Source organism: Phoxinus phoxinus (assembly GCF_949152265.1).
Source record: "Phoxinus phoxinus genome assembly, chromosome: 18".
Classification (NCBI taxonomy): domain Eukaryota; kingdom Metazoa; phylum Chordata; class Actinopteri; order Cypriniformes; family Leuciscidae; genus Phoxinus; species Phoxinus phoxinus.
The window spans coordinates 6,648,755-6,667,007 of NC_136893.1; the positions used below are offsets into that span (position 1 = coordinate 6,648,755).

General features: G+C 36.3%; 2 protein-coding genes across 4 annotated transcripts; one reads left to right on the top strand and one right to left on the bottom strand.

Annotated features, from left to right (window-relative positions):
• The first annotated feature begins 32 nt into the window (after positions 1 to 32).
• On the top strand, positions 33 to 13,917 carry ints11 (integrator complex subunit 11). The gene is made up of 17 exons (XM_079587684.1): positions 33 to 330; positions 1,267 to 1,364; positions 1,449 to 1,522; positions 1,618 to 1,846; positions 3,174 to 3,272; positions 3,365 to 3,399; positions 4,165 to 4,303; positions 4,416 to 4,480; positions 4,605 to 4,794; positions 5,753 to 5,836; positions 5,958 to 6,047; positions 7,301 to 7,463; positions 8,937 to 9,047; positions 9,209 to 9,270; positions 9,377 to 9,519; positions 12,292 to 12,421; positions 13,777 to 13,917. Exons 1-17 carry the CDS (start codon positions 303 to 305, stop codon positions 13,831 to 13,833), a joined length of 1,797 nt encoding a protein of 598 aa, XP_079443810.1. The 5' UTR covers positions 33 to 302; the 3' UTR covers positions 13,834 to 13,917.
• A 293-nt stretch (positions 13,918 to 14,210) lies between these two features.
• Positions 14,211 to 17,888, bottom strand: LOC306985438 (uracil nucleotide/cysteinyl leukotriene receptor). Of its 3 annotated transcripts, none has more exons than XM_079587687.1 (2): positions 17,644 to 17,888; positions 14,211 to 15,434 (listed from the first exon to the last, which is right to left on the bottom strand). In XM_079587687.1, exon 2 carries the CDS (start codon positions 15,261 to 15,263, stop codon positions 14,337 to 14,339), a length of 927 nt encoding a protein of 308 aa, XP_079443813.1. In that variant the 5' UTR covers positions 15,264 to 15,434; positions 17,644 to 17,888; the 3' UTR covers positions 14,211 to 14,336. The 3 variants fall into 3 exon arrangements, with proteins under 3 accessions (XP_079443813.1, XP_079443812.1, XP_079443811.1); XM_079587686.1 differs by lacking the exon at positions 17,644 to 17,888 and adding an exon at positions 15,945 to 16,083; XM_079587685.1 differs by lacking the exon at positions 17,644 to 17,888 and adding an exon at positions 15,927 to 16,054.
• Between the last annotated feature and the right edge of the window lie 365 nt (positions 17,889 to 18,253).

Below are 18,253 nucleotides of genomic sequence, written 5' to 3' on the forward strand. Positions count from 1 at the left end.
TTTATAATTATAGACAACGAATGGGACACTAAGCCACGCCCACATGCTTCTCACTTGTTCTATGCTGTGGCGTCATGGCTAAAGTTGTTTAGCTGCTGTGCTAACCTGTTTTACTATTTGAACATATCCACACACTTATACAATCTTCACAGTTGGTTTACATTCCTTGAAAGTGTGCAAGCTGGCTAACATGCACCCACCAAGCGTTCATATCCAGCTAATCTACAGTTAGAGTTTGACTGTCAGTCTCCTGTAACGTTAAACATAACACATTCATTTCTGATCTTTTTAAAGCTGTCAGGATGCCTGAAATCAAAATCACGCCTTTAGGTAAGACGTTTGCTTAATTTTGTAGGTAACATTTCTGAAAAACGTGTATAAATGAGCCATTGTCAAACATGTGATACTTAAATCCGGTAATACAAATATTATTAGGCAATATATCAGCGTGTTTATGTTAATTTGCTTATTATACCTTAAAACAACTTATTTTACACGTGTGTATTAGACTTCATACCATATAATAATACCATACTGAGTATATATATATATTGTGTGTGTGTGTGTGTGTGTACAGTGCCTGGAATAAGTGAACAACACACCAAGACTAAAAGGAGGAATAAAAAAATGATCTTTTTGGAATTTCTTCTTAAAAAAATTAGGAAAACTCCAACCTTTAAGGACACCAATTTTCTTTGTGAATGAATAATGTATTGTAAATAAATAAATGTTCTTACTTAAGGGGGGGGGGGAAAGTCATTGACACCCCTATGTTAAATTCCCATAGAGGCAGGCAGATTTTTATTTTTAAAGGCCAGTTATTTCATGGATCCAGGATACTTTGCATCCTGATTAAGTTCCCTTGGCCTCTGGAATTAAAAAAGCCACACATCATCTCACACCCTTCACCTCACCATACCTAGAGATTGGCACGGGGTACTTTCCATAAGATCATCTCTCAATGCAAATCAAACCAGCTATTAGGCTAACTTAATAAAACCACACTACCTTTTTTTAATTAAGATCAATTTCCAAAAGATTATTTTACTTTTTAGTCAACTTTAGCATGGGTGTGTTCACTTATTCTAGGCACTGTATATATACTCACACACACACACACACACATATATATATATTCATGTTTCATATTATTATGAATAACTACATTAGAACTACATTAAAAATAATTGTATATAGAAGTGATTATATTTTATTTTAAATCTATGTAATTCTAAACCAAGTTCTCCTGAATGTGTGTTCTGGCAGGGGCTGGCCAGGACGTCGGCCGGAGCTGTATTCTGGTCTCTATCGGAGGCAAAAACATTATGCTTGACTGCGGGATGCACATGGGCTACAACGATGATGTGCGTTTTAACCGTTCACATATGTGTATTTTGAGTATACTTCTGTAGTCTACTAGTCCCTTAACTTTCTGTGTTTCATTTCAGAGACGTTTCCCAGATTTTAGTTACATTACCCAGAACGGTCGCCTCACTGAGTTCTTGGACTGTGTCATTATAAGGTTTGTTGTTTATACTTGATTTGTATCACGTGACGGTTGTGTGAGTTTCCCTCCTCTTTATTGTGATTTTTTTCCCTCCTTTATGTTCCTCTCAGTCATTTCCATCTGGATCACTGCGGTGCTCTTCCCTACATGAGCGAGATGGTGGGTTACGACGGGCCCATCTACATGACCCACCCCACCAAAGCCATCTGTCCCATCCTGCTGGAGGACTTCAGAAAGATCACAGTCGACAAAAAGGGAGAGACCAACTTCTTCACTTCACAGATGATCAAAGACTGTATGAAGAAAGTTGTGCCAATCAACCTCCACCAAACAGTTCAGGTAAAGTTCATTGTCTAAATGAATTAATTTTAGTTCATTCATTTAAATAGTTTTAGTAAACTAATTAATATAATAGGCAACCACAGACAGCCTGCAGTAACTCAAGCATACAATGTCCGATCTACCCCGAACTTCACATGTTGGATAAGAGTCCTGTCCTGAACACATGGCCATGCTCATATTCGGTTATAGCAATAGCGCCACCTGCTGGTAGCAGAAAGTGTGGGAAATACAAATTACTTTAACATAGTCCTCCTATATTTACGTACTGCCCAACGTGCTGCTCTGTTTTCCTAAAGCCATCGGGTGACCCTGGCACAGGTGCGAAATTTACATCTGATATGGGTTTCAGAATTGGATGGGGCAAAAAGTGGGGCAAACTAATATTTTGACTAATTCCCCTGGCGCTACGTTTCATGTACATCACGCCATTTTTTATTTCCTCTCCGATTTTTGTGCAGTTTTGCCATTTTCAGGCTTCGTACTTAACAAACTCTCCTAAGGTTTTGATATGATCCTCTTAAAATTTGTCCTGTCCTGAACACATGACCATGCTCATATTCGGTTATAGCAATAGCGCAGGTGCAGGAAGTGTGGCAAATACAAATGACTTTAACATAGTCCTCCTATATTTACGTACTGCCCGCCGTGCTCTGTTTTCCTAAAGCCGCCGGGTGGCGGTGGCACGGGTGCGAGGGCCCTTTTCATTGCAACTTGCAGCTTTAATTTAATATGTATTTTTTTATTGTACATTTTTCCGTATAGAAAATGTTTTAAATAAAATGTAAAGCTACACTGTGCCATTTTTTTAAGTTGATTCTTAGCAAAAAACACTTTGTTCTTTCAAAATGATATGTGCTCATTCATGTGTAATTACTTCCACCAACCAATCAAGTATTCTCGTAAGCGTAGAATCTGCCATTCAGAATACATACTCGGGTGATCTACTCGAATGGCGGCAGCCATGTTGCGCCTCCATCTTGAAAATACATTAGCCAAAGAGGGACATACCTGGAAATTCAAGCTTCGCCTTTCGCGCTTTTACTCAGTGGCACCGTGACTAATGCGAGGGGGAACCTCCGTAACAATATGGCCACCGTAGGAGTTAAAACGCCCTCGGAATGGGAGGGGCTAGAAAATAATATTCAGTTGGTAGTCATATACGATTTCACCTCCAGATGGGAGAAAATCTCACACAGTGTAGCTTTAAGCTTCAAATATATGTGTTTATGTTGCTAATGGTTGCTTTTTTTTATTTTTTATAATTTTATCTGACTTATTTATTTGTTATTTTATTTTCTCGTTTTTTTTTTTTTGCTCCATCAAGGTAGATGAAGAGCTTGAGATCAAAGCGTACTATGCAGGTCATGTGCTGGGAGCCGCCATGGTTCAAATCAAAGTTGGCTCGGAGTCTGTTGTCTACACGGTGAGTGTCACATTACTATTGCATACTCTCAAATTTATGATGTTCCAGCTATTGACTTAATTTTCTAATTATATCTAAATCAATTTGTATAGGGTGATTACAACATGACACCAGATAGACATTTGGGGTGAGTAAAATCTCTTTTTTTGTCACATATTTTATGTAACTCTTCAAGTGTAAGTCATGTTTAAAGGGATAGTTCACCCACAAATTTAAATTCTGTCATCTTCAGAACACAAATTAAGATATTTTTAATAAAACCTGAGCTAGTTCTGTCCCTCCATTGACAGCTACGCAACTACCACTTTGACGCTTCAAAAAGTTCATAAAGAGATCGTAAAACTAATCCATATTAATTGAGCGGTTTAGTCCACATTTTATGAGGAGACTCGATCGCTTTATATGATGAACAGACTGAATTTAGACTTTTATTCACATTTAAACATTGATCAGCGAACATAAACAGAAGCTCAACCGAACATGCTTGATGCGCAAGAACCCTCATTGGTTCTGGCTGAAGCTCAAACGTGCTGTGTAACGAGAGAATGAACCTCATTGGTTCTCGCACATCAAGCAAACATGCTTGAGCTTCTGTTTACCACAACTGATGAGTGTTGATGAATGTTTATATGTGTCTTCAGAAAATTTGTACTAGACCGCTCAATTCATATGGATTAGTTTCACGATCTCTTTTAGAACTTTTTGAAGTGTCAAAGTGGTAATTGCGTAGCTGTCAATGGAGGGACAGAAAGCTCTCAGATTTCATCAAAAAGATCTTCATTTGTGTTCTGAAGATGAACGAAAGTCATCGACATGAGGGCGAATAAATAATGACAGAATTTTAATTTCTGGCTGAATTAACCCATTAAATTCTCTGACTTTATATACTCAGAGCTGCTTGGATTGACAAATGCCGGCCAGATATTTTGATATCAGAATCCACGTATGCCACCACGATCAGAGACTCCAAACGCTGCAGGGAAAGAGATTTCCTGAAGAAGGTTCACGAAACAGTGGAAAGAGGAGGCAAGGTAGACGAGACTCATCCAATCAGATTTTAAAGCGCTAACTATCCATTTTTTAATGTCAGTTCAATTATACGTTCTTAGACGTGTGTATTTATGTCCTGTCTCTATGTTGTAGGTCTTGATTCCAGTGTTTGCTCTGGGAAGAGCGCAGGAACTCTGTATTTTGTTGGAAACATTCTGGTGAGCTTGTAAAATTGCTGCTGCTCACCTTGATAAGCATGATATATTCTGTAAGGAGGATGCTAATGGAAACTGTATATTGGCACAGAACAGTTTTATAATTGCTGGTTGTTCACTTTAACAGGGAGAGAATGAATCTGAAAGCACCCATTTATTTCTCCACCGGGCTGACGGAGAAAGCCAATCACTACTACAAACTCTTCATCACCTGGACCAATCAGAAGATCCGCAAGACCTTTGTACAGAGAAACATGTTTGAGTTCAAGCACATCAAAGCCTTTGATCGTTCATATGCTGATAACCCTGGACCAATGGTAAGGCCGCTACAAAAACAATTATGGAATTCATACACTCTGCAAGTCTATAAGGAGGCATTCATGTATGTTTTTATGATTATTATGCAAAATATATATCACATCAATTATTTATCATTATTAAATGACAGGTATAGAAACCTTATAGAATATTAATGAGTACTACTAATTTTTTTATTTATTTTTTTTATCTGATAATATACTCTGCAATTCTATGTGGCATATTCATGGTTTTCTTTATTGTTAAATTAATATCAATATGATATTATGCAACATATTTCTTTATATTATTATTTCTTATTATTAAATGACACATATAGAAACCTTTTAGGGTATTAATATTAATTAATATTCTGTTTTTAATTATTAAATTTTTAATATTCTATCAAAATATTAATTAATTTTCTAGCAAATTATTAATCAAAAATAAGTTTTTTTTTTCTAATCTGATTATTGATATACTTTGATAATGTATATACTATTATTATTATGACTACTGCTTTATGTATTATTATTTATTATTATTATTAACTGATACATGCAGAAACCTTTTAGAATATTTACCAGGAAAAATGTTAATCTTATTTCTTTAAATCCTATTTTCTTTTATTTAATACAATAATTACATTTTAAATGTAATATTAAATATGCTCGTACAACTGTGGAATATTTGAAAAGATTTTCCTTTCCACATCTATCACTGAATAAATCGGTGAACAAATCTGAACTCGAGTCTTTTTGGTGATCAGAATCAAAAGATTTGAGATTCGATTCGACCCTCGATTCCCAAGAACTGCCTCAGAATCGAAGAACTGATTCTTTTTACGAAGACATTAACTTTGTAGCCATTTCTGTTGTTCTAGCATTCAAAAAGACTTTATAGATTGTTGTGAAGTGAATCAAATGAGTGCATGATATTATAGAAAGCAGCCAGAGACTTTGATATCTGTTCCATCAGGTTGTGTTCGCCACCCCTGGAATGTTGCATGCTGGGCAGTCTTTACAGATATTCAAGAAATGGGCCGGGAATGAAAAGAACATGGTAAGAAACCTCATGAAACAGCAGAAGATGTTACTGTTAAACACTTATGTACCACTTCCGCTCGTTCAATGCCTGTTCATCGAAAGAGAAAATATATGAGTTTAATGTATTTGTTTCTCAGGTCATCATGCCAGGATACTGTGTGCAAGGCACTGTGGGGCACAAGATCCTGAATGGACAGAAGAAACTGGAGATAGAGGGAAGACAAACGGTAATTACTAGCAGCAAACACAGATTTGAATTGGCCTTCACTAAGATGGCATCAGAGAACTTTAGTAGGACTCTAACTGTAGATCTGTAGTCTCTATTGTCCACCGTTTCCCTTAATTTTCATAACATTTTTCCATTTTTACCTTCCTTGACCAAACCAGAAGTTTATTCTTATGTCAAACCTCTGCATTTCACGTCTGAATCTCTGTTCAGTTACTTGTCAAAACAATACCCAAGTAACTCAAGTACTCGTGGTTTGTGTTAGTGTAAAAAAAAGGCATTGAAAAGAATAGTTTGTGTTAACAAGTGTTTATTAATTGTCAGCCCAGTGTTTGTAAACAAGTCTCTTACTTGTATTGCAAAAACATTAAAGTAACGGGTTTCATTTTATATTCAACATGTTAATCGACATGCAATATTAAAACCTTAAAGGTTGGGTAGGTAAGAATTGTCTAAAGAACTTTTTTTCAAATTGGCTTAAACTGTCTTTATATACCAATACATAATTAAAATGTAAGTACTTTGAAAAAGAGAGTATAAAAATTGAGTGACTATAGTGTATTTAATCTTCAAAAAACACAGCTCATTAATTCCTACCAGGACGAAACAAGTGATTGGCTTGCGCGACTGTCACTCTCCGTCACCATGACTACCGCCTATTATTGGCTCTGCCCACGTGCGCGCAGTTGCGCACCCGTTTTTAGGTGGGAGTGAATGGAATTAATGAGCTGTGTTTATTGAAGATTAAATACACTAGAGTCACTCAGTTTTTATACTCTCTTTTTCAAAGTACTTACATTTTAATTATGTATTGGTATATAAAGACAGTTTAAAAAATTTTGAATAAAAGTTTTTTTAGATAATTCTGACCTACCCTACCTTTAATATTCATATCTTTGACGTCAAGAAATATGTGATAAAATTAATTTGAACAGTTAGCCTAGGGGTATTATACAACATTACCCTCCTCTTTTAAAATTTAAAAAATCTTTAAAAAAAGCAATAATGGATCTGTACTTGCATCACTTGGATCTTCACTCAACCGTTTCAAAATAGTTTATTATATAGAATGAGACATACTCTCTTTGCTCAGTCATGGCTTGCTGGTTTGAGTTAAAAACAAAACGAGTGCGTCGACATTGCACGCTCGGGTACTTGATGGCTTCTGACAGCGCTGACTAGTGGTAGAAGTATTCGACTATCCGACCAGTCTGTGCTAACCCTAGTCTCGTGTGTGTGTGTGTGTGTGTTTAGTTGGAGGTGAAGCTGCAGGTGGAGTACATGTCCTTCAGTGCTCACGCCGACGCCAAAGGCATCATGCAGTTGATCCGCATGGCAGAACCCAGGAACATACTGCTGGTGCACGGAGAGGCCAAGAAAATGGAGTTCCTCAAAGACAAGATCGAACAGGAGTTCAGTAAGTCTACATCTTCTCAAAATGTATTGGATTGTTTTTAACTGCAGACTGCTTTACTATCACGTATTTCCAGTTCTGTGATTTATTCATGGGCAGTGTTGGGGGTAATGCATTACAAGTAACGCGAGTAATCAGATTATGTTTTCCATGCAAAGTAACTCATTACTTTAAACCTTACAACTAAATATCTGAGTTACTTTTTCAAATAAGTTACGCAAGTTACTTTGTTTTCCCATTTATTGACTGACAGCTCTCCTGTCCCCATGTTGATATAAATCAGGAGTGTGTGGACGTAGTGTCCGTGACGTCACCCGAAGGTTTCTGAAGAGCATTTTTGAAGCTCAAAGTGTGCGGAACCGGTCGTCGCCATCTTGGCAGCACGTCAACACTGTGCGTCATTTTATGGTGTTGTGATAAACAGAAAATAGGTAAAGAAGCGGGATTAGCTGAGGTGACGTGACGGCTAACGGACAGCAGACAAACGGCTAGTAGTGACAGCGGCGGAAATCCACCTGTCACTCAAGTGCCCACGCCCTTAATTATGCAGAGCTTTAAGGCTTAATATAATTTAAAAGGATGAGTTATAAATACAAAAATCACCCCACTCACAGTTGTCAAGAAGGGAAAAATTTGCTATATAGGCCAAAAGGGGGGGGGGGGGGTATTTGGGATTGACTGTCTTTTGGAGCCTGTCTTTAGCGGCCAGTCGATGAATTGCAGTTTAAGTCACTTCCGTGTTGGCTTCAAGAGACCAAGCTTCACTGCTTGGTGTGAAGTGTGAACATGATGGTTATTGTAGTTCTAGACTAAATGTGAACTTTAATTTACTCACTTTCACAAAAACAGATTCAGTGTCCCTCAAAATAAATAAAAAGTGAAATGCAAACTCACAATATTACGCAAACCTGCAATAAATAAATGTTAAAACACACAAAAATATACTTTATGTACTTAATCTCACTTTATGAACCAATGTTTTTGCTGCTGACCTATGATGTTCCAATTCGACCATACTAAGCAAAAATTACTTCAGTGTAACTTCCCATTGGTTTCATTTTTTTTTTATTGCTGAAATACAAGTCTTAAACTTTCCTCTCGACTCCTGCATCCTATTCTTCTGCGTTCCAGAACAGCAGCAGCTGAACGGTTTGTTTGAGTGTCGCCCTCTGCTGTACAGGAGTGAATTTGCATTTCCATCAGACTATGGCTTATTCATTTTACTTATGGTGAGAAAGGGCCTTTGCATTTGCCAAAAATAGAACTTTTGTTTTTTGTTATTAAAAAACAAGCAAGCAAGCAAGCCAAGCCCAGGTGAGAAAAAGTAACCACAAAAGGAATTTAATGCAATACTTTCCATAAAAACTAACGCAACTAGTTACTTTTTTAGGGAGTAACGCTATATTGTTTAGTAGTTTTCAGTGTTTGATATATATTCTCTTCTGAAATAAACCGCTTTGGTTTTACCCAATGCAGGTGTCAGTTGCTATATGCCGGCCAATGGAGAGACGACGACCATAGTGACGAACCCCAGCGTCCCCGTGGACATCTCGCTCAACCTGCTGAAGAGAGAGATGGCCCTCGGAGGTGATCATTGACACGTACACCACTGAATGCTTTATTTCACCTGTTTACAGACACACCATCGTGGCTTTTCTGTCCTGTGGTTAGGGGGTCTTGTAGTTTCTGCTTTTCTATCTATAGATACTATAGATATAAATAAATATATATATGAAACTTTCTCACAGGTCCATTGCCTGATCCTAAAAGACCTCGCACCATGCACGGGACATTAATAATGAAGGACAATGTAAGTCAGCATAGCTCTTTAGGTTGGTTTTGATCATTTATTTGATGATATGAGGCTTTGGATGTCAATAATTCCCTGTTTTCTGAATGTGTGTGTGTGTGTGTAGAGTCTGCGGCTGGTTTCTCCAGAGCAGGCTCTCAAAGAGCTGGGCCTCAGTGAACATCAGCTGCGCTTCACCTGCCGCGTGCAGCTCCACGACCCCCACAGTGACAACGACACACTCGGCCGAATCTACACACACCTCAAGAGGTCAGCAAACAAAACCACACACACACACACACACTTTCCTTTTGCTAAATTGATACAGCTAATTATTCCCCCCTCACCCCCATATGCAACAGGATTATTGTTGTCAAATAAAATAAACTATTTTTTTTTTTTTAAATGTACATTTAAAATAAAGCTGAAATAAAGTAAAATATAAATATTACATTAAATCAAACAAAAATTTGAAATAAGTTGCAGCACTAAAATTACTAACTGGGAATAAATAAAAATTACAACTGAACTAAATCTAAAATAAAAATTGAAATAAAAATAAACTTAACTTAAATAAATAGTAACATAAAAATTACAAAAGGACATAACAAAATGACTAAAAACTAAACTAAATTGAATTTTAGAAAGTAAACTGAAAATGTAAAAATAAAAGCCATTTCAAAATATGAATAAAACTATAATATATAAATATACTAAAATAACACTGGTATGTAAATTCTGTAATGAAGAACTTTCAGAAAAATTCAGTCTTGAAGGTCATGTTTTTCCAAGTCTGCAGTCGGTGTGGGATGTTACACTCCGAATTTAGCACTTAGAGCTTAGGTGAGATTGCTTAAGAAGTTTTGTAATCGAATGACTTTAGTATTTATCACTGAGTCATTCGTGACATGATTTAAAAACAAAGAAAAAAGAGATTAAAGGGTGACTGTTGCCAAAATTGAACCTAGGCTCTTTTTGTTAAACTTTTGAGTTAAACTTTCGTGTAAAAGCATAATTAGAATGGAAACGCCACTTTTAAGATTGACTGTAGTTTTGTTTTAGGTCAAAATGCCTTTAGAATGGGAGTGATAGGGGCACTTCTATAATAGCATCAAAATCGCTATTTTTAAAACACTACGGCGGCTCGACACAACATGAAACTGTGCTTGAAGTATCACCAGGGGCTCTACACGTGAACTTGAGTATTGAATTTACTGTTTGTGTACACAGTTTACTAAAAAAGTTTTTGTACCACAGTTGTACCACTCACTTTATCAGTTAGTGTTTCCCGGTGGCTGGAATTTTGTCAGTCAAAAGTAGCCGATCTCCGAATGCAACGTAACAGGGATGAGAGTAAAGATGGAAAGCTCCTAAAGCTTAGTTCCATATAAATTCATGGATAATTTGTTGTTTTGTCGTTACTGAAAATCAATATTGACCTTGTATTTGAAAAAGGATCCTCATATAATAATGAAATGATTCAGTGTAACAGATCGACTATTTTTGACTGACAAAATGCCGGCAGCCGGGAAGAACAACAGCTACAGTGAGTTGTTCAAAACCTTTCTTTTTAGTAAACTGTGTACACAAACAATGTTCTCAATGCTCGAGTTCATGTGTAGAGCCCCTGGTGATAGTTCAAGCACAGTTTCATGTTGTGTCGAGCCTCCTTAGTGTTTTAAAAATAGCGATTTTGATGCTATCATAGAAGTGCCGCTAGCACTCCCATTCAAAAGGCTTTTTGACCTAAAACAAAAATACGGTCAATATTAACCCCTTATACTGGCACAGCCATTACATATTTAAAACAGTAATATCCTATACTAAACCTAAACTAATCTTATCATTTTATCATAAATATCATTTGAAAGCTTACAATCTCTAGTTTACATATTTGGTGACTGATTTAAAAAAAAAAATGACAGAGGAGCAGTAATTCATCAATTTGCAACAAGAATATTTTCATATTCCTAAGGCGTGTTCAGACCTTTATTTTGAAATAGTGATGAACATGAAAAATCATGAAAGAATGGTAGAAACCTCAGTTTGTTTTCTTGCCAAGAGTTCAAAAGATAGCATCCATTCAATTCTTTTTGAAAAAAAGTTCTGAAAATGTTTTAAATATAAAGAAAAATAATAATAGATTCACCATTGTGATGTGGCAGCGAGCTATAATGCACATACGTGTTCTTTTTGTGTTTCTTAGAGGTTGAATTCATTTCAAAATTAAAAATTGTAAAAATAATGGTTCAGATCACTCAAACAACATATGGAAATGGAGGCGCCCCTATATGGGCAGTAATGTCAAGTTCAACTAGTGAAAAAGTTTGGTTCTGTGGCCAAACAAAATCTCACTGAAAGCTTATTTTTTGAGATATCAACCTAAAATTTGAAACACAACTTGGTCAGATATTTGGCTTTGATTTTTTTTTTTTTTTTTGCATTTTTAGAGTCCTCCAGGTTTTGAAAATATATATTTTATATAAAATATGAATAATACAAATTTTAACATTGTACATTTTCATAAACTCAAACTTTTAACTTTCTTAATTTATTTAACTTCTACAAAAATCTTCTTTAAAACAAGACCTATCTTACATCTATATTCCAAAGCATTCTTGAATTACAACCATTTAAGTTTGGAATGTGCATTTTCATGTCTATTTAAAAAAAAGGGGGTTTAAGGGGTTAAAAGTGGCGTTTTCATTCTAATTATGCTTTTATACAAAAGTTTAACTCGGGTAGATAAGCAAAAAGAGCCTAGGTTCAATTTTGGCAACAGTTACCCTTTAATGTAAACAAGGCTTCAAACTGCAGCTAAAATGGTCACAAATTAAACAAAACAATGTTATTTTTTTAGTTATGCCCAATTATAGATAGATAGATAGATAGATAGATAGATAGATAGATAGATAGATAGATAGATAGATAGATAGATAGATAGATAGTAAACAAGGCTGTTACCACTCTAGCCACAGTGTAAATGTCATTGTACTATATATATATACACGGTATTTTTTTTCTCTCCATGATCTCTTTCAGCGTATTGAAAAGTTACAGCATCCAGCACGTCCCAGACGGCACCGTGATAGTGGAATCCATCGTTATTAAAGTGACGTCCTCGGCCGAGGAGCCCAACCTCAAAGCTATTCTGCTTTCTTGGAGCTATCAGGTGAACAAACATCTCCACCGAATTCAATAGGGGTTATTTTGTGTTCAACTTTACCCACTTATTTTTAAAGGTGAGCAATAATATAATAAAGTGTTAAATGTTTTCGGGTTTGCATTTGTGGCTTTTGTTTTCTCTGCGCGTGGTCAGACAGTTGGTCTAGTGGAATCTACAGCATCTCGCAGACCACGAGGGAAAGTTTTTGCCCTTATGTTTCCTAACAAACATGGGTTGCATATAGGGCCGGGTATCGCCAGCTCACAACACAAACACATCACAATAAATGTCACCATCTCTTATGCGGTAGTTCATCACGATCGAAACGACCACGAATGCTGAAGAGAGAGTGAGTTTGTGGTGTCATCTTCTCGCATGGTTCACTTCACCTTCTCCGATATAGAGCGTCTTATAGAAACACCTCCAACCGCAACAAACACTTAGATCTTATATAGACCTGTTTTTCATTTATTTGATTTTATTCAGCATTAAATTGATCAAAAGTGACATTAAAGACATCTACAATGCTAAAATATATTTCTATTTCAAATAAATGTTGCTCTTTTAAACTTTATATTCATTTAAGAATCCTGGGAAAAGTGTGAATTGTGTCTCAGCAAATCATCATATTAGAATGATTTCTGAAGGATCATGTGGCATGAAGACTGAAGTAATGATGATGAAAATTCAGCTTTGCATCGCAGGAATAAATTACATTGTATACTATAATAAAATAGGAAGTGTAATATATTTTCTTAGTGCACACAAGAGACTTCTTTTAAAAAACCCAAACCTTTGAACACATTAATTACTGCTGTCAAATCATACATCATTATAAATCAACATTAATCGCATCTAACATAAGAGTTTGTGCGTGCGTGCATGTGCGCACATATATATATATATATATATATATATATATATATATTGTGAAAGTTTTCATAGCTGTAAGCCATCAAAATAATAATCATCAAAATTATAACAACTAAAGACTTGAAATATCTCACTTTGCATGTAATAAGTCTGTATTAGTTTCACCTTTTAAGTTGAATTACTGAAATTAACTTTTGCACGATATTCTAATTTTTCAAATTTCACCTGTGTGTGTGTATATATATATATATATATACACACACATGCATATATTTACAAACTTTTATGTTAGATGCGATTAATCGATTTGAAAGCCATAGTAATATACCATACTAAGTTATTGATTAACTTAACTCTTATTCTAATTGATATACTGCTATTCATACAATAATTATTTTTCATAGAGTTATTTAGATTTTACATGTTAGGTTTTGAAATGTACCCTTTTATAGTGTTATAGTGTTTAAAACTATCTTTGTCTTCCTCAGGATGAAGAATTGGGCAGTTTCTTGTCTACGCTGTTGAAGAAAGGTCTGCCTTCCTGACTGGTGATTCTGATTTGACATTTGTCTTTGTTTGAAAAAATAATAATAAAGTTTTTTTTTTTTTAAGTAAAATTCAGAAGGCTGTCATTTGTGAAAAATATTTTTATTTCTTGAATTTGAAACTAAAATACAGTCTTTTCATTCATACAGTATGTGCTTTTCCAGCAGTGATGCTGATATCTACATCTACTGAAATAAATGCAATAGTTCAATGATATGAAATTAAACGGACATATTTACACACAATATTACTAAACGCCAAAACTGCATAAACCACTGACTCAACTGGGGATCAGCCTAGCAGGCAAGCACATTTCAAAATGGCCAAATATTGGCCAATTTATCAGTTATTTTGCTGTTATATAATAAAAAATACAGTCATTCTTGTTTGTTTTTGCATTTTATCAGTACAAAACCTGACTCCAGTTACATCAAGTCACATTAGAGTCACCTTGTCTTGCCCTTAAAACAAATGGCCTCATTCAGAATGAAGCCTCAGAAGCTTAAAAACCCTTGGAAATGGAATAAACGTCCCTTTTCTTCTTCAGCCTCAGTCTTTTGAACCTCCACTTGTTGTGTCCGGTTGCAAAATAGTACAATATCGGGTCCAGGAGGCTGTTTAGACTGACCAGAGCCATGGTCACCCTACGGAGGATGTAAATCAAGCCGCCATGTTTGTTCTGTCTCAAGTGGGACAGGAGGTACACTAGATGCATGACATGATAAGGCAGGAAACACAGAACGGTGATGGCCAGGATGGCGTAGATGACCCTCCGTGCCCCGCGGGCGGTGGAGTTGCTGATCCGCGAGATGCGGCGGGCCACGATGGGGTAACACACCAGGATAACCACAGAAGGCACAAGGGACCCAAAAATGAGACTGCATATGCTGAAGGGTGCCAAGTCGTCCCAGTCTTTCGAAGTGAAGCCCTCAAAGCACATGTTCCCTTTAGATGTCAATGGGCACGTTAGCATGAAGGCCAAGATGACCGCCCCAGAGACCAGCCACACGGCGGCGCTCACCAGTGCGGCGAGACTCGTGTTGCGGAGCTTCAGGTAGGTGTGAGGGTGGACGGTGGCGATGTAGCGGTCCACGCAGATGCAGGTCATGAAGGAGATGCTGATGTAGATGTTGGCGAAGAAGACCGTGCCGGTGATGCGACACATGGCGGCGCCAAATATCCAGTTGCTGTCGTTCAGATGGTAGTGGATGCGAAACGGCAAGGCGAAAAGGAAAAGCGTGTCGGCCACCGCCAGGTTAATGATGTATATGTTTGATGGAGATTTCTGTTTGATTTTAAAGATGAAGTAGTACAAAGCGCCGAGATTTCCTATCAGTCCAAAAAACAAGACCAGGCTGTACAGCGGTGTGAAGAGGTAGCGCTGGAAAGTCAAATACTCGGTGTTGTTTTCCATGATGTAGTTTTCCATGATATCGCGTTCCTTGGGTTAATAAGGTTGTTGGATTTTAGAGATTTGCTCACATCAACTCTCAATGTGACTTGAGAATTGAAATAAACGAATCACTGTTGATTGTTTTGGGAACTAGGCTGATTTTCATTTCCCCATCAGGATGGAGGTAAAAGTCTGTGAGTTTCTGTTCTGGAAAAGAAATCATTGAAAAGTAAATTAGACTTTTGAAGCTCTTTGAAACATTTAGAAAAACATCGGGGCCAATTGCATAAACTTAGCAACTATGTTGTGTCTTAAGAGCTAGTTTGAATAACTAGCAGAAAACCAAGGGGCACGAGTTGTACTTTTCCATTTCAAATTAGACTGATCTTACTTTTTCATGTTAATGACATTAAAAAGTTAGGACCAGTCAAAATGTTTAAGCCGAGTCTAAAGAAGTTTACGCAACCGGCCACAGATTTACTTCATTTCTGTTTAAGTGCTGCTGTCATAATCTTAACACACGCATGTTGTTCACGTTTTGTGGCTTTACTTTTGATTTCCAGTAACGTTATGTGACTCACTTATTAAGAGGTTAACATTTATAAAATTAGAAAAAAATATTAAATTAGGCAGAAATGCAAATAGGCATATACCACACACACACACACACAAATATCTTTTGATATGTAGGCTACTTACAAGACTTGAAGGAGTTACCTTTAATCCTTGAAGAAGACTTGAAATTACAGAGGAAAGCACATTGTTTTTATATCACGTGAAGTGTGTGAAAGCTGCTGCTCTGTCGCTGGTGGAAACTTATTCTGAATGTGGTTTGATGCAGTGATGAGACAGGAAATCCAGAAAGTGCAGCCTCCCCCGGTGTTTTGAGGGCGACGTGGGGGTATGCAAACATTTTACCGAGTGGAAATGATGCTTATTGTTCCACCACCCGTACTGTATCTGAGTGTCTAGATATTTCTAAAGTTCCTGTGTTGCAATAAATGAGTCACCTTTGACATTGAAGGGGGACTAGTTAATGTACACAGAGATGAGCAGAAATATAGGCTGCGTGAAAATGTATAAATAAAATGTATAAATTGTAAAAATACAAAATGTAGTACCAAACCGACTATACCAAAATATTTTTGTGAATACTGTATTTGACAGTTTATCTGTGAAGAATGCTGCTTGTGTGCAAATAGTGAATATGAGTTATTTTTCATGGCATATTACACTTTTAATAATTCTTTTTAACATCAAGACAAGCACGTATTTCCCGCTCTTTATTACTCCATGTTCCTTTATCGCTCTAACGTGTAACTAACTCATAAGCGGCATGGATATACCGCAATACACGATATATGCCTACAAAAAGTTTAATGATTCACACTTATAAACACAACGATGTACATATATCGTCATTTCACACAGTCCTAGCAAACAGTAATATTTAAAAAGTTCACCCAAAATTTTAAATCTGTCATTAATTTCTCCCCCTTATGTCGTTCCAAACCTGTAAGACTTTCATTCATCTTCGGAACACAAATGAAGATATTTTAATGAAATTTCTGTCCAGCCACGCAACTACCACTTTCATGCCCCAAAGGGTTCATAAAGAGTTGTATATCTATATGAATTGAGCAATTTAGTCAACATTTTCTGAAAAGACATGATAACTTTATATAATGTACAGATTGCTTTAATCACATGTAAACATTGATCAGTGAACATAAACAGAAGTTCAACCAAATATGCTTGATGCACAAGAACAAACCCCATTGGTTCTTGTTGAAACTCAAAAGTGCTGCGTAACACACGAGAGTGAACCTCATTGGTTCTTGCACATCAAGCGAACATGCTTGAATGTTTACCATAATTGATGTGAGTAGTGAGTTGATGAATGTTTATGTGAATAAAAACCTAAATTTAATCTTTTCCTCATGTAAAGCGATTGTGTCTCTTCAGAAAATTTGGACTAAACCGCTCAATGGATTAGTTTTACGATCTCTTTATGAACTTTTTGAAGCATCAAGTGTCAGTTGCGTAGCTGTCAATAGAGGGATTTTATTTTACCGGTAAATATAAAATCAGATTTTATTCAAAATATCTTGATTTGTGTTCCGAAGATGAATGAAGGTCTTAATCGCTTGGAACGACATGATGGTGTGTATGACAGAATTAAAATTTTTGGGTGAACTATCCCTTTAAACACATTTGACTTGATAAAACCAACAACCGATCAAGACTGACTTGCCAACGGTATCTTCCCCCCCCCTTTGCCAGTTCTCTTTTATTTCTAAATGTTAACTAAATGTAAATCTGAATGATGTTCCGTTTTAACCTTGATCAACAAGTAGAATCGACCATGACAACCTCACCATATCTTATTCCTTATTGATGCAGAAAATTCACTCACCCAATTCTAGAGATGGAGTCGTACAGCAGCTGCACGTGCATGAAAGTTGGGCTATAAATCTGAAATACTGCATATCTATCTAAATGTACAGTGAGTGTGAGAGCTCCTTTTGACCAGCAGATCTAGTAGTAGTTAGTCGGCTGTGATTGGTTGTATTTATGCTGCTTTCGTGTTTTTGTTCCTCTTTAGTAGGCTATAATACGTTTTGCTAATCTAAATCTGCCTGTTTCAGTTTTGGATGTCCTATTTTGCATTTGGACACAAGATGGCGCATAAACCCTTATAATTGTATAGGCCTATATTTTTATTTTATATTTTATTTCCAAGGCAAGTATTAATATTGCCGTTGAACAAAAACTTTTAACATGATTTTTCTATTAATGATAATAATAAAATGAATGGATTAAGTTTATTCAGCCCAGTAAGTGTTCATCTTGAAATATTAATAACAGTATAAAAGTTGTTCTTACAGTACTTTTTTTTTTTTTTTTTAAATAGTCAAGATTTTACAGCAAAAAGACACATGTACCACGACCTGAAGGGGGACGTTTTTACAATTAGACTAAAAGGCCTTTTACTTGAACTAAAACAGTATAATAAACTATCAATC